This window comes from Myxine glutinosa, chromosome 13 (assembly GCF_964187855.1).
Source record: "Myxine glutinosa chromosome 13, kmMyxGlut1.1, whole genome shotgun sequence".
Taxonomy (NCBI): domain Eukaryota; kingdom Metazoa; phylum Chordata; class Myxini; order Myxiniformes; family Myxinidae; genus Myxine; species Myxine glutinosa.
In genome coordinates, this window is record NC_136273.1 from 59661468 (window position 1) to 59686176 (window position 24709).

The window sequence follows — 24709 nt, forward strand, 5'->3', positions numbered from 1 at the left end:
TTACAATACCAACAACCAACCCACACCTCCCTATCTTCCCCCCTCCCCACCCCCTTTCCACCATCCCCTCACAAGCCCCCTTCACCCGTCACCCTTGCTAACAATACCCACAACCAACCCACACCCCCGGGGGCTTTTGGGTCTTCCGTTGTATTTTGGGTCTTCAGTGTATTTTGGATCTTCAGTGTATTTTGGGTCTTTGGGTCCCTTGGGTCTTCGGGGTCTCTTCAGTCTTTGGGGTCTTTTTTGGTCTTCCAGGTTTTTAGGTTCTTCTGTGTCCTCGGGGTATTTTGGCGGTATTTAGGGTCCTCTGGGTCCCTCTCGGTATTTGGCTTCTTGGGGAGTTGGGGGGGGGGGGGTGAGTCTTTTGGGTCCTCTGGAGGTGAGTCTTTTGGGTCATCTGGGTACTTTAGATTAAGTACTTCAAGTTACAATTGTTGGTAGCGTCAGGTCAGCTATCCAACCAATGGGTGAGAAGTGGACATACATAATCACAAACACTTGCTCCATTATATATAGATTGCTTGGTCGTGTGCGTTATTAATTGCTGGAAAAGGCAAGTATGTTGATCGGTTGGTTTGTTACTTGCTGGAAAAGGCAAGTATGTTGATCTGTTCGTTTGTTATTTGCCGGAAAAAATTTCCGGCAAGTATGTTGATCTGTTAGTTTGTCTGTCTGTATGTCTGTTTGTCTGTTTGTTACTTGCCGGAAAAAATTCCGGCAAGTATGTTGATCTGTTCGTTTGTTACTTGCCGGAAAAGATTCCGGCAAGTATGTTGATCTGTTCGTTTGTCAGTTTGTCTGTCTGTCTTTTTGCAGCACTGCGTCTACACTGTTGCACAGAGAATCGCCAAACTTTGCACACATATTGGTCTTGCCCTGGAATAGACTGTGCCCAATTTATGACGTCATCGGTCACGTGGTTCGGCCGCCATCTTGGAAAAACCGAAAAATTTGCACCTCTATATCTCCGAAAGTACTGAATAGAAAAAATTGAGACATGGCTCATTGTAAAGAACTCTCCATTGGGAATAAAACATGTTAATGATGACGTCATAGGTCACGTGGTTCGGCCGCCATCTTGGAAAAACCGAAAAACGTTGCACCACTATATCTCCAAAAGTCCTGAACAGAAAAAATTGAGACATGGCTCATTGTAAAGAACTCTCCATGGGGAATAGAAGATGTTAATGATGACGTCATCAGTCACGTGGTTCGGCCGCCATCTTGGAAAAACCGAAAAAATTTGCACCGCTATATCTCCGAAAGTACTGAACAGAAAAAATTGAGACATGGCTCATTGTGAAGAACTCTCCATGGGGAATAAAATGTGTTAATGATGACGTCATCAGTCACGTGGTCGGCCGCCATCTTGGAAAAACGGCAAAACTTTGCACCTCCATATCTCTGAAAGTACTGAATAGAAAAAATTGAGACATGGCTCATTGTAAAGAACTCTCCATGGGGAATAAAATATGTGAATGATGACGTCATCAGTCACGTGGTCGGCCGCCATCTTGGAAAAACGGCAAAACTTTGCACCACGATATCTCCAAAAGTGCTGAACAGAAAAAATTGAGACATGGCTCATTGTAAAGAACTCTCCATGGGGAATAAAATATGTTAATGATGACGTCATATGTCATGTGGTCGGCCGCCATCTTGGAAAAACGGCAAAACTTTGCACCACTATATCTCCAAAAGTGCTGAACAGAAAAAATTGAAACATGGCTCATTGTAAAGACCTCTCCATGGGGAATAAAATATGTTAATGATGACGTCATATGTCACGTGGTTCGGCCACCATATTTGTCCTAAATGGCCGATAAAAAAGTAAATTCCGGCAAGTGCTCGGTCTCTGACCGATTTTTCATCTGTTTGTCTGTCTGTTTGCAGCACTACGTCTACACCGTTGCACGTAGAATCGCCAAACATTGCACACGTATTTGTATTGCCCTGGAATAGACTGTGCCCAATTGATGACGTCATCAGTCACGTGGTTCGGCCGCCATCTTGGAAAAACCGAAAAACTTTGCACCTCTCGGACCGTGTTGTTGTTCTTGTTGTTGGGGTGCTTTTTTGAATAGCGCTTGCGCATACACTCGGACGTGCGTTGGTATGAGGTAAGAACATCGCGGTCTAAAATCGCGATTTCTTTGAAGAAACCAGAATAAATTTAGCAACAAAGTCAACATGAATGTTTTCATATCAATCTCGTTTCACAGAACTTGACACAAATTAGGTGTAATAATAATAATAATAATTCATTTATTTTGTATAGCGCTTTTCCAGAAGCCCAAAGGCGCTTTGACAGAGTGGCAAACATAATGCATAACAATACATGAAAACAACAATTGCAAAAAGACAAGAATCAATAGGGAAATATTTAAAGCAAAAGGAGGGAGAAGGAGAAGAGATAGTCAGGGGTTAAATGCTGTGGGTTGAATGTTGAATGCAGTGTTGAACAGGTGGGTCTTTAGTGATGTTTTGAATGTGGTGAGTGAGGAGGAGTCTCTGATGGTGTGAGGTAGTGAGTTCCAGAGGGTGGGAGCAGCGATGGAGAAGGCCCTGTCCCCCCAGGATCTGAATTTGGTCCGGATGGAGGGGGTCAGGAGGTTGGTACCAGCAGAGCGGAGGTTGCGGGTGGGAGTGTGTCTGGAGAGGAGGTCAGCCAGGTAGGATGGGGCCAGGTTATGGAGGGCTTTGTATGTCAAGAGGAGGATTTTGTACTGGATTCTCTGGGGGATGGGGAGCCAGTGAAGCTTGTAAAGGACGGGGGTGATGTGGTCACGGGTCCGGGAATGGGTGAGTAGACGGGCAGCGGAGTTCTGAATGTATTGGAGTTTATTGGTGATTTTTGAGGGTGAACCATAGAGGAGGCTATTGCAGTAGTCCAGACGGGAGGTGATGAAGGCGTGGATGAGGGTTTCTGCAGCCGTGGAGGAGAGGGATGAGCGGAGACGGGCAATGTTTTTCAGGTGAAAGAAGGCTGACTTTGTGATCTGTTTAGTGTATTTGTCGAAGGAAAGGGTTTGGTCAAAGATGACGCCAAGATTCCGGATGTGAGGGGAGGTGGATACTGGGATACCGTCGATGTTGAGGGCAAAGTTATGGGTGGATTTTGTGAGCGTTTTTGGGCCAATGATGATTATTTCAGATTTATCACAGTTAAGCTTGAGGAAGTTGATTTGAAGCCAGGATTTTATTTCAGTGATGCAGTTTGTCAGGATAGAGTGGGTGTCGGTGGAGACGGACTTGGTGGAGATGAAAAGCTGGATGTCATCGGCGAAGCAGTGGAATTGGAGACCATGACGGCGGATTAAGTGACCGAGCGGGGACAGGTAAAGGATGAAGAGGAGGGGGCCAAGAACTGAACCTTGGGGGACACCTTGGGGGAGGGGAGCAGTGGGGGATTTGCAGTTATTGATGGAGATGAACTGGCATCTGTCAGAGAGGTATGATTTAATCCAAGAGAGGGCAGTGCCGGTAACGTTAAAGGTGGATTCAAGTCGGGTGAGGAGGATAGTGTGATCGATGGTGTCAAAGGCAGCGCTGAGGTCGAGGAGGACGAGAATGTTGAGGTTGCCAGCGTCAGAGGAGAGGAGAAGGTCGTTGGTGATTTTGAGGAGAGCAGTTTCAGTACTGTGGTTGGAGCGGAATCCGGATTGGAATGTTTCATACAGGTTATTGGCAGAGAGATGATGTTTGAGTTGAGTGGCTACAGCGCGTTCCAAAACTTTTGACAGAAAGGGTAGGTTGGAGATGGGTCTGAAGTTGTTTAGGGTGTCAGGGTTTAGACCAGATTTTTTTAGAATGGGGGTAACAGCAGCAATTTTGAGGGAAGGTGGGACGATGCCTGTAGACAGGGAGGAGTTTATTGTTGCAATGATAAGTGGAGAGAGAGCAGGGAGGGAGGCTTTGACAAAGCTGGAGGGGATGGGGTCAAGAGTGCAGGTGGCAGTTTTCATTCCTATGAGGAGTTCAGAGAGGTCAGTAGGGGAGATTGGGGAGAACCGAGACAGGGGATGGCAGGACAAGGGGGGGCAGGTGGTTGGAGGGGGAGCGGGTGCGGCGGTGGTCAAGCTGTTGTAGATGTTGTCAATTTTGCGTTGGAAGAAAGAGAGGAAGGAGATGCAGTTGTCTACTGTGAATGACTGGGTGGTGGTGTTCAGGGGGCGGAGGAGTTTGTTTATTGTCGAGAAGAGTGCTTTTGGGTTTCCGGAGCCAGAGTGGATAATTTGGTGAGTCCTATTTGGTGAGTGACGGGCTAGGTGTAATTATTGAATAGCGCATGTGCATACACTCGGACTTCCCCTACCGACCAAGCCCGTTTCAAATTATCCCTCTGTCACACAGAATTAGCATTAATAAATAATATTAATGAATTAACATTAACATTAACAGAAATAACATTCACGTCCATACATTATATGTAATCAGTTGATGAAGCATGTTGCGTCGCAAAACAAAGGACAAGACCAGAACTGAAAGACAAAAAGACGCTAGTGCATGCGTATAATTTAATGACTGGTCGAATTCGGTAGCGCATATTGCAACGGATATCCTCATGATTCTACACGTCGCAGCTGGTGACCACATTGTGGTCATTTTTCTCTTGTTCCATGACAACTATTGTTTATTTCGATTTCAAAAGTATCATGCTATACAACGACATAAATATATATATTTTTAATCACAAATGATAGTTCTTATTCTTAGCTGACCACCATTGTCTATAAGGTAAACATGTACCACCTTTCACCGTACACATCATCACTTTTTGTTGAATTGCTGTTTCTTCCAATACACACCCCAAAAATTTTGCTCATTTGATGTGAGACATCGATGAATCCGTCAGGAATGGGTACTCTGCTATTAGATATAAACATAGGGGCAATACCTCTGGTGCTCATCTGGTGGAATAAATACTATACTGCACTAGCTAAAGGAATTTTAAACCAATTTCAACAGTTGCTAGAAGACAGGGCAGCATGTAGAATCATACTAACATAATCAGAACACTTTAAACAAACAAACAAAAAATACCTTTTGGGGGCCAACCCCTCTCACCCCCCCCCCCCCCCCAACCCTGTATGCCTCCTCAGACACCAATTTTTCTAATGCCTTGAACAAACATTGGTACATCATGGGTGATGAAGGTTGTGGTGAAGTTTCATCCAAATTGTGTGTGTAGTTTCAGAGGAAAAGCAAATTACTATTTTGGGGGGTAGAACCTGGATCCAATTTGACCCCCGGTAAACCCCCTTAGACCACGAATTTTTAATGCCGTGAACAAACTTTAGTCATAACATAACAAATATCAATTGTGCCAAGTTTGGTCACAATCCCTTCAGCGGTTTCGGAAAAGAAGTTGCAAGTGCCTACGGACGGACGACACGCCATCACATAAGCTCCCCTGGACTTCGTTCCAGGTGAGCTAAAAACGGTCCATCCTTGAAGCCGTGTGACTATGTGTCTCTTAATTACGTACTATTTGAACGTCAGTTGCACCCTGACGACACCTTTGTCGATTAATTACGTACTATTCAAATTTACCTTTTAAACCTTTCGATCTTTTCGACTGCTGAGACCCCTTAGACCTTAGAAGATCCTTTAAGACCCTTTAGACATCATTACACATCTACATCCTTTAGACCCCTATGTGCCTTTAGAGCTCATAAAACCACCAATAACCTGAAGATCCCCAATCATCCTTAAGATTCCTAAAGTCCCTTAAAATGTCCAATGCCCTTTAGACCCCCAATACTCCCAAGGCCTTAAAGAACCTTTCAAGATCCTGAAGACCCCAAATACTCTTAAGACTCCCGAAGACCAGTAAGACCCCCAAGACTCTAAATAACAGGTCCAATAACAAGGTCAGACACATGAAAAAGGCCCATATGGCAAACAGTTTGTGACACTCACGTCCCCATGTCTATGCTGGATGCTCGGTTTCATCTCTATTCTCTTCCGTGGAATCAGACCAATGAAAACAAGCCTCAGGCTCTTCCCTTCAGTCTTCCAAGCATATCGTCCATTGTCACATTGTGCCTTTTCCGACACTCACAGTAATCATTGTTACACTTGCCAATCTACAATTCCATCAATATCCCTATTGCAATACTCCGAATTTATTACTTATTTGTGTTGGTCTGTTAATGTTGGTCTGCCTTTTCTTAATTTAGCATCTGTCAAACTTTACAGCAGTTGCTCTTCTCCAAGATCATTGTTTTACCACCGACCAACCATTTGAAGCAAGGGTATTTTCAGAATGACAGTGTAACATTTCCACCTCTTCATGGCTGTGTGTGCGAGTTAACATTTTCAAGGAGGTTGTCAACAACATCAAACTCCATGTTCATAAGCTGTTCTTTTTTGACAATGAACCTGTACCCGTAGGCTTTCATCATTCCTCCGCAAACATTTTGGATGTTCAGAACACTGTTAAAAGGAAGGTATTTACGCCACTTCTGTGAAATTGCAGTGGCATTCTTCAAGACTACTCCAAATGCACCCCCTGCCACTCTCTTGCCGTGTGTGTTTTTCATGATCCAGTGGGAGACGTTGACATTCTCCGGGATCCTCGCGAAGTTAAACATACGAGTGAGCGTGCTCTCGACATTCTCAACGAAATCTTCATAACGTACCAGCATGTAATGACCTTGCAACCAAGATGGCATGTTGTCTTCCCTGGCTACACTTCGCATCCGCTCTATGCTTTTGCAAATAACTTCAAGAACTTTTTGTTTATCATCATTGATGTTGGTACCACTCATATTCATGACAATACCGTTATCTCTTTTAAAATTGGATGCAGATTTAATTCTGGAAAACGCTATCGCCCTGGGGTCACGCACAAGATGGATTATACGAAGGTCAATGTTCGGGTCGGTTAGCAAGGGCTTCAATGGTTCTAAATCCATAAATCGAACTTCTTTCAACACAATATGTTTGCTGGCCTCGCAAGCGAGAGAGACTGCCTCAAAAGGACGTTTGGAACATTTGGCACGACAGACGTTCTCTTCCGTGATGGTCCCAGCCGCGAAGGCGTTGCATGCAGGTGGTGAGCAGAGGGCGCGACTCACTCCGTACATGAAAATCGATGAGATTGTTCGCCCTGTTTTTAGGGGTGGAGATTGTTCGTAGTAGTTGTAAATGGAAGTATCACATTGGTAAATTGAGCGTAGCATGTCACGGCAAGCTGGTTGCATGCCTGTTGCACCAACTCCCCGCAAGCTCTTCCAGGTGTGCCAGCAAGGTTCAATGAGATAGAAAACATCCGGATGTTGGCTGAAGATTTGTCCAAAAAGTGAAGATCCAGAACGCCACGTGGAAAGAACCAGAAGGTGGCTTTGCTTGGGGTCCGACACCTTGCCATAGTGAAAGCGGCATGGCGTGGTGCTTGTGGAAAACTCCTGCATCATGAACATGATCACGCTCATGGATGCCATCCCCAAAAACATGTACAAGGCTGGTATCCTGATTGATGAACGCAGCATGGTGGATCTGTGGTGTTACAAAAAGATGATGATTAATTCCAATTTCCACAATATAATAACTTACTCAATAATGTGTTGTTTAGTACCTGTTAAACTATCCTTATCCTTCATAAATGTTTCTTATAGTGCGGTGCCCGGACACTCAGTCATTTCAAATTCATGCAAAAGTTTCGTTTTCAGTACCAATTTTAAGTTAAGGGCCTATAGAACAATTTTGGTTGGAGTGTCATGCACTCATAATTTTTTTTTTTTTTTTTAACCATTTTCCAAAATGGCAGCCATCGAAAATCGTGAATTACAAATCACGATTGGAATCAACTGGATCCACTTTGACCCCCGGTAAACCCCCTTACACCCCGAATTCTTAATGCCGTGAACAAACTCTAGTCACAACACAACAATAAGAAAAAGAGCAATCAGAGATTGCACACCCTCGCCAGAATGTATTTTCAGTGGTTTTTTTAAGGCTTTTGTGGTAAAACAAATATGGCGGTCGAACCACGTGACCGATGGCGTTATCATTTTTTTTTCTAAACTAATTTAATCCCAGATTATGCTCAAGAAATTTCATCTTGATCGGATGAAGTTTTGTACTTCTCGAATTATGACGTCAAATGGAGTCTATGACATCATCAATTATGACGTCTATGACATCATCATTAACATATTTTATTCCCCATGGAGAGTTCTTTACAATGAGCCATGTCTCAATTTGTTATATTCAGCGCTTTCAGAGATAGAGATGCAAAGTTTTTCCAAGATGGCGGCCGAACCACGTGACCTATGACGTCATAATTATCATTACAAAATTCAACAGATGGAGTTGCACCTATGGTGAAAATTTCCTGTCAATCGGACCTACGGTTGCAGAGAAAATCATATTTATTCTGTGTGGACAAACAGACAGACAAACAAACGGACTCAAATGCAATACCCTCTCCTCTGGCGAGGGTAAATATAATTTGTTCCAAGTTTGGTCACAATCCCTTCAGCTGTTTTGGAAAAGAAGTTGCAAGTGTTTACGGACGGACGACGCGCCATCACATAAGCTCCCCTGGATTTCGTGAGGAATCAACTGTAGTCAAAATATTGATGTTTTGAATATTCTGGTATGCCAAAAATCAAAGATGGCTGGCAATTTCGGGCTTTTTTCGCATTATGCCTCATAACTTCTGTCCTATTGAACCTAGAATGGTGATTTTGGTGTCTATACCCACGTTTTCATGTATGAGTTATTGAATAAAAATAAAATAAACATGATTGGTGCATATCTTATATGATATTTCACACCAATGAGACAATAAATACAAAAAGTAATAACGCAAATCGGGTATTTTTTTTCATCTCTTTCCTGTTGAACTTTTTCCAGTTTTTTTATTAGGGCCGTGTCAACGAGCTGGGGATGGTCTGTCTTTTGCCAAAATCAAACCGAAGAAAATCCTTCATTATGTTGGTCACTTTCTCTTTCCAGCTTTCAGATATCATTGATGGCTGAGAAGCTGAAATGGGAGTTTTCAGTGCAGTGCAGATAAATTTAAGAATAACCTTTCTGTCCCTTCATGAACCCAACATTTTAATGCATCAAGACGGCAGTTATTTAATATTGTTTTTCTTTCTGTCTTTCCAGGTCGTTTCTGAGATGGCTGGGACAAGGAGATGGCAGTTTTGCATTCTGTGCCAAAAGCAAACTGATGAAGGGCTTGTTTGTCCTCTTGCGAATCCAGTCGCCAGTCGTAGAGAGGGAGCCTACACAGAAATCACCAGCCTTGTCAGTCAGTTCAGAGCAATTGGTGCTGCTCCCCACACAGACGTAAAAGTTCCAGATGAAGAATCCATGCAGAAGAATCATGCATCCTGGCACAAATCATGTCGTCAGCTTTACAGGGCATCAGCACTTGACCATGCAAAAAAACCTCGCTATGAAGGATTGCCTCCTGCAAGAAAAAGATCCAGACAAGTGCAGCTGTTAATCGTAATCTGTGTCTCTTCTGTGGTGACGAAACAAATGCAGCAGACCATTCTTTCCAGAAGCTTAAACTCACAATACATGACAAGGCAGTCGCACTGGGAAAAGATAGTATTATGTCACTCCTTGCAGAAGGCGATCTGGTCGCCATTGAAGCCAAGTATCATCGGAATTGTTACACAGGGTTCACCCGCCGTTACGATGCGATTTGTAAACAAGACACAGCTAGCGAAAACCTTGAGGCCACAACAGAAAATGAATTGCTCCAATTCATAAAGGAAGAAGTCGCTGGAGGTCGTATAATTTTTGCATTGCAAGATCAGACAGATATGATGATGGAGAGATTAGAACAACATGGAATCCAGAAGACCGTGAAGCGGACACGCCTAAAAGAAACAGTCCTCGAACACTTCCCGAATTTGACAGAGGAGAAAGGTATCCAAGACCGAGTTTTCATCGTTTGTTCGAAGAAGGCTATGAAGATCATATCAAATGCAACTCAAACACTAGATGAGGAAGCACGTACATTACTAATGGCAGCATTGATTCTCCGTAAAGGTGTTTTTGATCATGACACTGCATTCAGGTTTGATGGTTCATTTCCCAATGGTTGCGAATAATCATGTGTTCCACAATGTATGAAGTATTTCTTCCGTCAACTACTCACAGGACCCAAATCATCGCCAGAACAAGAGAATATCAGGAAGATCCTCTCTGTGAGTCAGGTGGCCATGCTAAATATGACTTCTCTTCCTGCGAACTTGAATTGTGAGCCTCCACTTGCAGTGTTTCTGGCCCTCAAATTGTATTCCCAAACAAGAGGCAAGACGTTGGTAGAACTACTACACAAGTATGCTCTGAGCATGTCATATAAGAAAGTCCTCACCATTAAAGTTAGCTTTGCACAGGCTATTGCAGATCAAACAAGGAACAACGCTGATATAGTCTGTCCTACAAATTTGCATCAGCACATTTTCACAGTTGCAGCCCTGGATAACTTGGATCACAATCCCACATCACGCACTGCAAGCTCATCCTTCCATGGAACAAGGATTTCAATTTTCAGTTTCTTTCATCACAGAAGCCTGGGTTGGACCAAGAATGTCTACAAATCAACTCACAGAAAACAGGAGCAGACAGCAGTGGACCCATCCTGCCTCTTTTGTATACGTGTGTACCACCTGTGGGCCGAAATCTTGTCACCCAACCTGCGGTAAAAGAAAGGCAGCCAGTGGCAACGAGTTCATTCGATGAGGAGAAACAGCACGAATAAGCATGGATGACTGCAGTATATGACACTCTATATGTGGATTCTGATACAGAAAAAGGCACTCCAGTGATGTAGTCTTCATTCCATGCTGCTCGATCAGATGCTGTTGGACAACCGGAAAAAGGCATTGAAGCCCTCCTGCCACTTTTCCATGAGAAAGCAGCCACTCCAGAAATGATTCGACATGGAATGGAACTGCTGAAAAAAACAACTGAGCACCTCAACCCACACCAAGTCCCTGTGTTGGTAGTGGACCAACCACTCTATGACCTCGCAAAAAAAAATGCAGTGGACCTTCCCTGACATCTTCGGGGAAGTCACATTTGTGGTGATGCTGGGTGGGCTCCACATTGAAATGGCTTTGTGGAGCACCATGGGAGATCTTCTGCGTCGGTCTGAATGGCCTGAAACCCTGAAAGAAGCAGGGCTTCAATGCCTTTTTGCCTTCAATGCCTCAATGCCTTCAAAGAAGCTGGGCCCAGATGACAAGGATGTCTACATCACTGCAGGTGATCAAGTCCACCATGTTGGAAACAGTCCATCAATGGATCAATGCAACCATGAGGAAGCTGGCACTCGTGTCCTTGTACATCTCCTCCATGCCCTCCAAACATCGTCACTTGGGATGGTTCATACAGGAGACACAGATGTTGTCGTAATCCTTCTGAGTAATTTCCATCACATCAAGGCTCTGAATCCGGCCGCAGAAATCTGGATCTCCTTAAAAGCGTGAAAGACAACCAGAATGATTCCCTGAACACTATCGCCACTAACCTGGGCACGACAAAGTGCAAAGCCATGGCCCTCTTCCACGTATTCACTGGATCGCACGTCTTCCTTCAACTTTAAGGGTAAGTGATACTCCTGCAAGTTGATGCACAAAGTGCCATCCCTCATGGAGGAATTTACAACTATCTACGACACTCCGTAGATAGTTGTAAATTTAATAGTTGTTGATAGATCCAGTAATTTACAACAATCTACCGCTTGCGGGGAAAAATGGCCTCTAAAGGTGCTTTTTTTTTTTTTTACGACACTCCATTCCAAACATCGCCAAGGCTGAAAGAAGTGGCAACGAACTTTGTCTGTAGGCTGTACTCCAATGAGTCAAACGAGGACAATGACGTTGCCCTCGTCCGAATGAGGGTGTTCTCACAGAAGACTAGGGGCGTGGAGAGAATTCCCAGAATGAGTGATGCTTTGGATCAACATCTCAAAAGGAGTGTCTTCCAAGCGAGCATCTGGACAACAGCCCAAAGGTCTATGATGCCTGTCAACAATCCCACTAATCATGGGCGGAAGGAAGAGGACGGCAAGCTGCTTCCCATTTGGACCTCGCTGCCCCTCGCCAAGGATGTATTCCACCTGGATGTGAAGTGCACTTGCACAAGTACCTGCGCTCTGTGCAAGTGCATGACGGTAAATTTGAAGTGCACACGTCTGTGCAAGTGCAAATGCGAAAAGCAGCTGGACCAGAACAATTTCCAATACTGACATGCATACAGTCACGTGAAAAAGTAAGTACACCCCATGTAAAGTTTTGACTTTTTCAACATATTTCAACATACAGCTATTTGATCTTCATTTCAACAATATTGATAGATAAAGGTGATATAATATAACAAATATCATGAAACATTTACATTTTGTAGTCCATTGTATCATTTAAATAAAAATAAATGCAAATTTCGCATGTGGAAAAAGTAAGTACACCCTTGGCTCTTATAGGTGGGATTGCCCCCTTTGGCAGAAACAACCTCAAATTGGCGTTTCTTATAACTGTGTACCAGTCTCTGACATCGACTGGGAGAAATTTTTTCCCACTCCTCCATGTTCAGCTGTGCGATGTTTGAGGGGTTTCTTGCATGCACAGCTCGTTTCAAATCCCCCCACAACATCTTGATGGGATTTAGATCCGGGCTTTCACTTGGCCATTCCAGAACCCTCCATTTCTTTCTTTTCAGCCATTCCTTGGTGGATTTACTGGTATGTTTAGGGTCAATGTCATGTTGCAAGGTCCCACCTTCGGTTGAGCTTCAACACTCAGACAGATGGCCTCACATTATCCTCAAGCACCCTCTGGTACAATGAAGAATTCATAGTGGATTCTATGATGGTGAGCTGCCCAGGCCCTGATGCAGCAAACCATAATATTTCTACCACCATGCTTTACAGTTGGTATCAGATTCTTGTGGTAAAATGCTGTTTTTGGTTTTCGCCAAACATGTCTTCTGGTACTGTGGACAAGTAGCTCTACCTTTGACTCATCTGTCCAGAGCAGATTGTTCCAGAAGTGCTGGTCTTTGCCAAGGTGTTCATTGGCAAACTTTAGTCTTGCCCTGATGGTCTGTCTGGACAGAAAAGGTTTCCTCCTGGCACACCTCCCATGTAGATCAAATTTGTGCAGCCTCTTTCTAATGGTAGACACGTGCACTTTGACATCAACAGTGGCAAGAGCTACTTGCAGGTCCCGTGATGACATTCTAGGGTTCTTAGAGACTTATTTCAGCATCTTGCCGTCTGCTCTCTGGCTGAACTTGCTGGGGCGGCCTGGCCTGAACAAGTTGGCAGTTGTTTGGAATATTCTCCACTTGTAGATGATCTTCCGGACAGTCGAATGGTTGATTTCAAATTGTTTGGTGATCTTTTTAAATCCCTTCCCAGACTCGTAGGCATCTATAACTGTTACGTGCTCCTCCCCAAACCCCCTGGTCACGGTGTACCTCTGAGCCCCGAGAGGAGTCACGGCAGAAAAAATGTGTTATTCTGTATGTCAAAGATCAATGGTGAAGCCACACCAATTGTTACCAACCAACAAATATTGTATTAAGATCACACAAGAATAACAACACAAAAACAATAGTAATAAATTGTACAACAAATAGTATATCATTCCTATGATGGTACCATCAGGTTCATACAATATATCTCACTGTGCTCCAAGTGAGCAAAAAGAAGAAGATTCCCAATGTCTCTATTCCCGCATCAAGCCAAAGTCGTATTCCAGCATCAAGCCAAAGTCGATCCGCTCCAGTGATCGTCAGAACGATGTCTAATCGAGACCAGAATCCCGTTCGGATGACAGCCACAGCCACGCGGCCAAAGCTGCGCAAAGGTGCCCTCAAGGCGACGGGAAAATCCAAAGGCGCCCTCCAGGCAACTGAGAAATCACACCCTCGGGTATGGACGTTTCACGGCTCCAAATCGGCGACCCGGAGATTTACCTTCAAAATCCACGTTACACACACACCAGATAAACGTCTGAATGCGGTGAAAACGGCTGAAGCGAAGCAAAGAAACCTTGCGTGATGCGCAAAGCGCGCGAGTCAAAATGGCCGACGGACCGTTCTCGAGGGGTAACGGCCCGACGATGATTCTCCTCGGAATCGACTGCAAAACCTGACACGCAGGTTGATCTGTCACAGCGATAACAACTCTGTCGCAGGAATCCCTTTCCCGGGAAACCCGAAGTTCGCTAGTGACCTCCGTTCATCAACGTTTTGCTCCAGAACTTGAAGTAGCTCGGCTTTCTTGTCGAACTCACTCGCTCCGCCTTCTTTTCCTCCTCTCTCTTCGTCGTCGTTCGGTTCTGGTTTCATTTAAAACATTAACTTTTTTACCTTTTGAAAATAGCAATATCTATTTCCCTTAAACGACAACAATAATAGTACATGGAATCAAAAATGTTTACAGTGGATCAAAACCACAACAACGGAAGTGACGAATCCGTAACAATAACCATCTTTCTGAAGGCCTCAGAGAGCTCTTTTGATTGAGGCATGGTGACGCTGCACACTTTAACAACAAAGAGCAAACCAAACGAAATGTCTGAGGTTTAAATAAGACAGGTTCCTCAAAGATCCTCTCTGACGATGTTCTAATCATTTGCACCTGAGCTGGTGCACCTGATTCTAATTTTAGGTATTTGAAGTAGTGATAAATGTAGGGGTGTACTTACTTTTTCCACATGCGAAATTTGCATTTATGTTTATTTAAATTACTAGGGCATTGCCCGTACGTGGGTGCCCGTTCCTTGCCAAAAAAAAAAAAAAACGCTACCCGTACGCTCTACCCCGCCCGTACGCCCGTAAACAAAAAATAACAACGCTCTTCGCTTCCGCCCTTCGCTCTGACTGAATTGGGAGAAATAATGCGCATAAGAAATCGAATTACGTACCGTAATGGCGGTCAGCTCGTAACGCGCACACTGTCCGGAAGTTCGCATATCGCATATCTATCTATCTATCTATTAATGCCCATTTATTCAATTATCGCCAACGTATTTTGGCTTTTTGCAATTTAATCGCAAGGAAAAGTAGAAAGAGAAGAGGGAAAAAAAGAAAAGCCTTGCCTTGCTGCAAACAGCTGCTGCAAACAACAACAACATGGAAGGCTGCACTGTCCGGAAGTTGGCATATCGCAGTTACGATTATTTTAGTGTTAATGGCCAATTATTCAATTAGCGCCAACGTATTTTGGCTGTTTGCAATTTAATCGCAAGGAAAAGTAGAAAGAGAAGAGGGAAAAAAAGAAAAGCCTTGCATTAACGCATTAACGCTTGCATTGCATTAACGGTTCGGCACACGTGATAGCTCGCTGCTCTCTGATTGGTTGAAGCGTTTTTTGGACATAGCTCGGTAGGTACTTGTCCGATTAATTACAAACCTTGAAAAGGCACATCCTCGGGTCCCCAGCAATATACCTGGCAAGTTTCAAGTATATCGGACCCGTGGTTGTCGAGAAACAGCGGTCACAGACAAACACACAGACACACAGACAGACACACAGAGATTGCTGGAATTATAGATAGATACAATGGACTTCAAAATGTAAATGTTTCATGATATTTGTTATATTATATCACCTTTATCTATCAATATTGTTGAAATGAAGATCAAATAGCTGTATGTTGAAATATGTTGAAAAAGTCAAAACTTTACATGGGGTGTATACTTTTTCACGTGACTATACATATGGTCGATTTGTGAGCCACTTTCTTATTAAAACTATTGTTCAAGGAGTTATTGAAGCAATTGTCGAAGCAGTTACTCACCACCATATTGTGGCACAGTTAAAAGATAAATAAAAATGTCACTGTATCATTAGGTCCGAGTATAATTGTCCAGTTTATTTTTTAGAAACATGTTTCATCTTACCGGGCCTATGACCCTTGGTCTTTTTTGTGGATATGCGCCGATACCGGCAAAATTATTGCTTATATGGACAATATGCTTGAAATACAAGTTTCTACTCCTGATCCTGAATCCATACATACCTCATATGTTCAGATCGGATCATCCAATCAAAAGTTATAAAAGTTATAACTGCACATCGGATTTTTATGTGAAAAAATAAAAAATATTTTTTCACATAAAACGGCTTTTTTGCGCGCAAAAAAATTATTTTGCTATTTTCGGAGAAAAAAAGAATTTCGCCCTTTTTCGGGAAAAATAAAATAAAATGCCCTTTTTGGTCGAAAATGTCTGGCAACGCTAAAAAAAATTAGGGAATTTTTCGAAATTTTAAACTGCGATCAAAATTTTTAACTGCGATCGAAATTTTTAACTGCGATCGATCTCAAAAACAAAACGTTGCGTCCACTTGCGTGCGTTGCGTCCCCAGCGTGTACAGCAGTGAGGCGGTGTACTACAGTGAGAGAGTGTACACAAAGTGTGAACAAGTCTCCTATCAAGATGAGTGCTGCTCTTCGTGACAAGTGGCTGAAGGAATTCAACGCTGGCGGCGATGGGGCCACCTTCAAGTACGTGTCGAGTGACACGGCTTTCTGCCGAGCTTGTGAAAAGACTTTCCGGGCGAAGCAGAAGTCTGAGCTGGCCCAACATGTCCGAGGAGACCGCCACAAGAGCAACTTGGCCTTGAATAAGAAGAGGACGGTCACGCAAGCCACCATGGAGGACTTTGGTGGCGGAAAGAGGCACAAGTGCGACGTCGTGGCTCAGGAGCTGTGCCAGGCCATGCTGGCCGCTGGCATCCCATGGTCGAAATTGGAAAACCCTGCCCTCCGGTCGTTCCTAGAGAAGCACATCACTCTCCAGATCCCCGATGAAAGCTGGATTCGAAAGCACTACCTCGACAAGTGCTACGACGAGGCCTTGGCGGGGATCCATGCCGACCTCGGACAGCAGCCCATCTGGCTGTCCGTTGACGAGATGACCGATTCGGCAGGTCGATATGTGGCCAACATCATCGCGGGACGCTTGTCCAAGGAGGGGTACTTTCGTCCCCACCTCGTCCAGTGCATGTTTCTGGAGAAGACCAACTCCGGGGAGATCGTGCGTGCAGTCAATGACACGCTGCGCTATCTTTGGCCTGATTTCAAGCCGGAGTGCCTCAAGGTCCTCGTCAGCGACGCCGCGGCCTATATGATCAAGGCCGGCCATGCCCTGAAGGAACTCTTCCCGGACTTGCTGCATGTGACTTGCATTGCCCACGCGCTCCACCGTGTCTGCGAGACAGTCCGAGAAATGTTCAAGGACGTCAACGACCTGATTGCCACGACGAAGAAGGTGTTCGTCAAAGCCCCGTCGCGTGTTGTCTTTTGGAAGGAGCAGCAGCCCAATCTTTCTCTCTCCCCGGAGCCCATTCTGACTCGGTGGGGGACGTGGATCGACGCCGCGGTGTTTTACGCCGAGCACTTCAAGGCCGTCAAGGACATTGTGGACCAGCTGAACGATGACGACGCGATGGCAATCCGGAGTGCCAAGGACCTGTTCAGAAAGGCGGACATCAAGCTCAGTTTGGTCTTCTTAAATGCCCACGTGTCGTTCATCCCGAAGATCCTTAAGCAGCTGGAGGAGGCCGGCATGGAGCTGGCCAAGGCCTTCCAGCTCCTTGATCAGGCCAAGGAGGAGCTCGAAAAGATCCGAGGCTGCCGTAAGGAGATCCTGCTCACCAAGTTCAAGGTGGTGCTGCAGCGCAATCCCGACATTGGTGTGCTGAGGACAGTGGCTTTGATCCTGGATGGAGATCAGCACGGATCTGAGGTTGGTGTGCCGGCTGGAGTCAAGCTTGCTGACATCCCCCTCTTGAGGTACTGCCCCATCGTCAGCGTCGACGTGGAAAGGTCCTTCTCCGTCTACAGAAACGTCCTCACCGACCGCCGACACCACCTCACCAAGGAGAACATTACCAAGATAATGATTTCAAACACCTACTTTAACCGTTCCTAAAAGGGTCTTGTCAATTTCTTCTAGTCCTCTACTTATCAAACAATGCGGTTGCAATAAAGGTACCTGAACGTCATTTTTTACCTGTTTACTAGCCCAGAGTGCTTAATGTTGTGCAGGAAAAAGCTTACCATTTTTTGTTCTTTTTTTGACTGATTTCTGAAAAACTTGGTAATAATAAAAAATGAATAAAACGGGGGAAAAAAATATTTCGGGATTTTTTCACATTAAAAAAAAAAAAGCCGCTTTTCAAAACATAAAAGGCCTATTTTCTTAACATAAAAATCCGTAGTCTAGCTTATAACAGTCCCCAGAAGACCCATTTTTGATCTGAGTGCTTGACACTCGAACCAAAATTGTTCTATAGTCCCTTACCATCAAATTGGTACTGAAAACGAAACTTTTGCATCAATTTGAAATGAAAAGAAAAAATTACCCATGCATGGCCCCCCCCCCCCCCCCCCCCCCCCACTATTAGCACAAGCACTTGCATGATGCAACAGTTTAAATGTATTACCAACAGCATAGTTCGTCTTCTCAGTGGACCAATATTGTCTATGAGGTAGACCATTGTCGACGAGGTAGATGTGGAGGGGAGCGTTAAGGGGCGGGGGGTGGATTTTGCAAGTATCGTGCTCTGCGTGACGTCTTCTTGTTTGTCTGTCTGTCTGTCAATCGCCTACAGGTCACACTTTTAGACCAATCTTCACGAAACTTCACCAGATTGTCGAGTTGGTCAAAAGGAAGAAACCTATTGGTTTTGAGATAAAAGGTCCAACGTCATCTTCAGGTCGAATTTCTAAAATTGTAATTTTTCATCAGATTGATTTGAAAATTGCACGGCATTTGCATATTGAGTCACTACCGGGACTTCCTGTCTGTGAGAGGACGCTGGCGCTGCTTGTTCGCCGCTTCTCCGACTGGATAGATATATAGGGTCTACTTCCTCTACTTTGAAACGCCATCTCCTGTTACCATCGACACGACGCCATCTCCTGTTACCACAGACACGACCCCATCTCCTGTTACCACAGACACGACGCCATCTCCTGTTACCAACGGCACTACGCCATCTCCTGTTACCAACGGCACGACGCCATCTCCTGTTACCAACGGCACGACCCCATCTCCTGTTACCAACGGCACGACGCCATCTCCTGTTACCAACGGCACGACGCCATCTCCTGTTACCAACGGCACGACGCCATCTCCTGTTACCAATGGCACGACGCCATCTCCTGTTACCAATGGCACGACGCCATCTCCTGTTACCAACGGCACGACGCCATCTCCTGTTACCAACGGCACGACGCCATCTCCTGTTACCAACGGCACGACGCCATCTCCTGTTACCAACGGCACGACGCCATCTCCTGTTACCAACGGCACGACGCCATCTCCTGTTACCAACGGCACGACGCCATCTCCTGTTACCAACGGCACGACGCCATCTCCTGTTACCAACGGCACGACGCCATCTCCTGTTACCAACGGCACGACGCCATCTCCTGTTACCAACGGCACGACGCCATCTCCTGTTACCAATGGCACGACGCCATCTCCTGTTACCAACGGCACGACGCCATCTCCTGTTACCAATGGCATGACACCATCTCCTGTTACCAACGGCACGACGCCATCTCCTGTTACCAACGGCACGACGCCATCTCCTGTTACCAACGGCACGACACCATCTCCTGTTACCAACGGCATTTTGCCATCTCCTGTTACCAACTGCACAACGCCATCTCCTGTTACCAACGGCACAACGCCATCTCCTGTTACCAACGGCACAACGCCATCGACGCCAACGCATCTTGGACGTTGACTTCCGGTCTGTGAGAGGACGTTGGACCTCTCCGGACCTGTCTGTGATCTGTGATCTGTGAGAGGACCTCTCCGGGCTCTGTGCCCCTTCACTCCTGCCTGGCATGGCTCTGAGGTACACTGCCGCTAGGCTTCTTCAACTCAACAACCACTCCACTCCACCATGCATCTCTGTCATCAAAAACCACGGACTCCTACGACGACCCAGATACATCCATAGAGGCTCCGGTCGCAAGTTTGTTTATTCCCAGGCAGGTCACTCCATCCCCTCACTCTGGTCAGCTGAGCGCACTCTCACCCGTCGACTTCATCATCCCAACAACATACACAAACGCGCCCCCTGTCTGCAAGCCCTGGCAAAATCACCCGAGTCCATCCATACCATACAAAGCAATATGAAGCTTACTCTGTTCAATACCCGGTCCCTCAACAATACAAGCCACATCCTAAACGACTTCATTCTGGACAATAAACTGGACTTTCTCTGTCTGACTGAAACCTGGCAACAACCTCTGGACTACCTCTCACTCAACCTCACTACACCCAATGGTTACTCATACATCAACAAACCATGCTCGGAGGGCCGAGGTAGTGGAATTGCTGTAATACACCGAGAGGACATCAAGACCAGCCCCATCTCCATCTCGTCTGGTCCATCATTTGAACACCTGGCTTTTAAACTTTCTGGTCACACACAGTCAGTCATGGCAGTTGTCTACCGCCCTCCCAAACCACACCCATCATTCCTGTCTGACTTCTCTTACTTTCTGACCCAGCTCTGTTCCTTCTCCCCCTCAACCCTCCTCCTTGGTGATTTCAATATCCACAAGGACTCCACTGACTCCACAATAACCGCTGACTTCATTGATATTCTTAATTCTTTTAACCTCACTCAACATGTCAACTTTCCCACCCATAACCGTGGTCACATTCTGGACCTTGTCTGTTCTATTGGACTAGATCTACACCATCTCTCTGGCTCTGACCTCACTCTCTCCGATCACTTAGCCATCACTATGACCATCAACATTCCCACCCCAGCACTAAGGCAAAAACGCATAATCAACTTTCGTAAGCTAAACTCTCTTTCACCGACCTCATTCTCATCTTCCCTCTCCGAAAAAATGTCCACCTCTCCCTTCGTTGATATGCACAGCCCCTCTGACCTCACTGACTACGACAACCACACTCTCTCATCCTGCCTTGACCAGCTTGCGCCTATAAAAAACAAAACAGTTTCCTTCACCCATTCTGCTCCCTGGATTACCCCTGAACTCCGCCTGATGAAAACCCGTGCCCGCCAACTTGAAAGACTCCGTAATAAAACAGGTCTCACAATCCACTCCCAAGCCGACAAAGACCACCTGCAGCATTACAAAGATGCCCTTTCCCGCGCTCGCTCCACCTACTACTCTCAAATAATCCACTCTGGCTCCGGAAACCCAAAAGCACTCTTCTCCACAATAAAGAAACTCCTCAGCCCCCTGGATACCACCACCCAGTCATTCACAGTCGACAACTGCATTTCTTTCCTTTCATTCTTCCAAAGCAAGATAGACAACATCTACAGCAGCTTAACCACCACCGCACCTGTCCCCCTCTAACCATCTGCCCCCCCTTATCCTGCCAACCCCTATCTCAGTTTTCCCCAGTCTCCCCGACTGACCTCTCTGAACTCCTCACAGGAATGAAAACTGCCACATGCACTCTGGACCCATCCCCTCCAGCTTTGTTAAGGCTTGCCTTCCTGCTCTCTCTCCACTTATCACTGCAACGATAAACTCCTCCCTGTCTACTGGCATCGTCCCACCATCCCTCAAAATCGCTGCTGTCACCCCTATTCTGAAAAAGCCTGGACTCAACCCTGACACCCCAAATAACTTCAGACCCATCTCCAACCTACCCTTTCTGTCAAAAGTTTTGGAATGCGCTGTAGCCACTCAACTCAAACATCACCTCTCTGCCAATAACCTGTATGAAACATTCCAATCCAGATTCCGCCTCAACCACAGTACGGAAACTGCACTCCTCAAAATCACCAACGATCTTCTTCTCTCCTCCGACGCCGGTAACCTCAACATTCTCATCCTTCTCGACCTCAGCGCTGCCTTTGACACCATCAATCACATCATCCTCCTTACCGACTTGAAACCACCTTTAACATCACTGGCACTGCCCTTTCTTGGATCAAATCATACCTCTCCGACAGGCACCAGTTCATCTCCATCAATAACTGCAAATCCCCCACTGCTCCCCTCCACCAAGGTGTCCCCCAAGGTTCAGTTATCGGTCCCCTCCTCTTCATCCTGTACCTGTTCCCCCTTGGTCACTTAATCCGTCGTCATGGTCTCCAATTCCACTGCTTTGCCGATGACATCCAGCTTTTCATTTCCGCCAAGTCAATTTCCACTGTCACCCACTCAGTCCTGACAAACTGCATCACTGAAATAAAATCCTGGCTTCAAACAAATCACCTTCCTCAAACTAAACTGTGATAAATCCGAAATAATCATTATTGGACCAAAAACGCTCACCAAATCCACCCACAACTTCACCCTCAACATCGACGGTATCCCAGTATCCACCTCCCCTCACATCGGGAATCTTGGCATCATCTTTGAACAAACCCTCTCCTTCGACAAACACACGAAACAGATCACCAAGACAGCCTTCTTTCATCTGAAAAACATCGCCCGTCTCCGTCCATCCCTCTCCCCCACAGCTGCAGAAACCCTCATCCACGCCTTCATCACTTCCCGTCTGGACTACTGCAACAGCCTCCTCCATGGTTCACCCTCAAATATCATCAATAAACTTCAATACATTCAGAACTCCGCTGCCCATCTACTCACCCACTCCTAGGCCCGGGACCACATCACCCCCGTCCTTCACAAGCTCCACTGGCTCCCCATCTCCCAGAGAATCCAGTACAAAATCCTCCTTCTGACCTACAAAGCCCTTCATAACCTGGCCCCATCCTACCTGACTGACCTCCTCCCCAGACACACTCCCACACGCACCCTCCGCTCTGCTGCTGCTAACCTCCTGTCCCCCCGACCCCCATCCGGACCAAACTCAGATCCTGGGGGGACAGGGCCTTCTCCATCGCTGCTCCCACACTCTGGAACTCACTACCGCAAACCATTAGAGACTCCTCCTCACTCACCACATTCAAATCATCACTCAAGGCCCACCTGTTCAACACCACATTCAATCCCTGAACGTCTCTTCTACTTCTCCTTCCGTTCTGTTTGGTTTTTTAATTATGTATTTTTGTCTCTTTTGTCTTTGTTTTATGTACCATGTTAAAGCGTATTTGGGTTTCTTGAAAAGCGCTATACAAAATAAATGTATTATTATTATTATTATAAATTGGGAAACCAACTTTTTTTTTTAGGTCAAAAGGTCAACTCAAGGTTAAACTTCTACAACCATGAATTTTCACCCGATTAACTTGAAAATTAAACATCAATGGCATAGTAACTCACTGAATTTGGAAACCAACTATTTTAAGGTCAAAGGGTCAACCCAAGGTCAAACTTCTAAAATTATCAATTTTCATCTGAAAATTCATCACTTTTCATCCAATTAACTTGGACATTAAACTGCAAATGCATAGTGCTTCAATTAATTGGGAAAGCAACGATTTTGAGGTCAATAGGGCAAGCTTTCAACAATCTTTGTCAAACTTTACCAGGGGATACCAAGGGACAAAAGTGAGGCTGTCAATGATTTTTGACTATATAGGTTAAAGGTCAAGGTTCTCTCCTTTGTTTATTCATTGGCACTCTCGTTTGGTTATAATTTCAATTAACCGATTAAATACCTAATTATTATCGATTTATTAAGGACTTATTTATTTTCTTTCTTGTCTCGGCAATATCTCAAGCACCTTTTGAGCTAGAAAGCTGATATTTGGACATGACAATGACGAAGTGATTTGGCAATAAAGGGTATTTTGCTTTATTCATTAATCGATTAATTACTTAATTTCTCAGTTAACAACTTTATTACTTTTCAAAAAGTTACAAATTCGATGAAGCAGTGGTGGTTTAGGTATGCTATTAGCCAATTATTAATTGTATGCTATTAGCCAAAAAACAATTATTGTTTTTTGGATTAAGAAATTAATTATTTTACGATTAATATTGTTGCGGATCTGCCGCCGGCCTTCTCCCCTTATCAAGGAGGGATTAATCCCCTTGCCTTTACTGACCTGGCGCGACGCGAGACCTATTACGTCCCTTCCGGACAGCGCCAAATAGGGTTTCGGGACCAAATTCGCTCGTACCTAAGTACCAGCGCTGCCCTGGAAGCGAGGAAATAAGCCTCACACGAACCACGTGTGATAGTGATATGCCGAGCAGTTTGCGTACACGTGATCCGCACTGTTATAGATAGTGGAACCCGTTTCAAGCGGTTTTACCCGTGCCACGCTTAGTCAATGGAGAAATCACAAAGACGATCGAATTCAGAAGAAAAGGAAGAACAAATAGATTTAATTATTATGGCACATATATACAGCACAGGATGAAGAGACACAGAGCAGCTTAGACAGTCTTATACTTAATACCCCAGGACAATGGGCCCGACTGACACACTCACACGGGGATTGCAGATGGGCAGGATGATGTTCTCCAGCGCCGTGGTGGTCGTCCAGGAGCGGCCCCGTCCGGCTCTCCATGGTCCCCGGCACGTCCTGCGAAGATGGAGGTAGGCGGAGGCAGGGACTCGTATCGTGTCGCTCGAACAAACTGGTAATCTCGGGGCGAACGGTAAAGGGCGGACTTAGCACGGCTGGCTGTTATTCAGCCGCGTTCATTCACTTTGGCTGAACCGCGCAAGTCATCAACGCCCTGGCTGCACCCACGTATCCCTCGTAACCAAGTTCATACAGTGCGAGTGATCCTCTTCAAGCACGTCCTCTCTCTCCTCTGCCAGTCCTTTCAAGCGCCTCTCC

General features: G+C 45.4%; 1 protein-coding gene across 1 annotated transcript in view; it reads right to left on the reverse strand.

Annotated features, from left to right (window-relative positions):
• Positions 1-4271: 4271 nt before the first annotated feature.
• The window catches only part of LOC137438935 (carbohydrate sulfotransferase 5-like), a 66046-nt gene continuing 45608 nt past the window's right edge, over positions 4272-24709 (reverse strand). The window contains exon 2 of the mRNA XM_068134420.2: positions 4272-7506. Coding sequence (XP_067990521.2) covers positions 6297-7499 — 1203 coding nt within the window. The 5' untranslated portion in view covers positions 7500-7506 and the 3' untranslated portion in view covers positions 4272-6296. The remainder of the gene's footprint in view (positions 7507-24709) is intronic.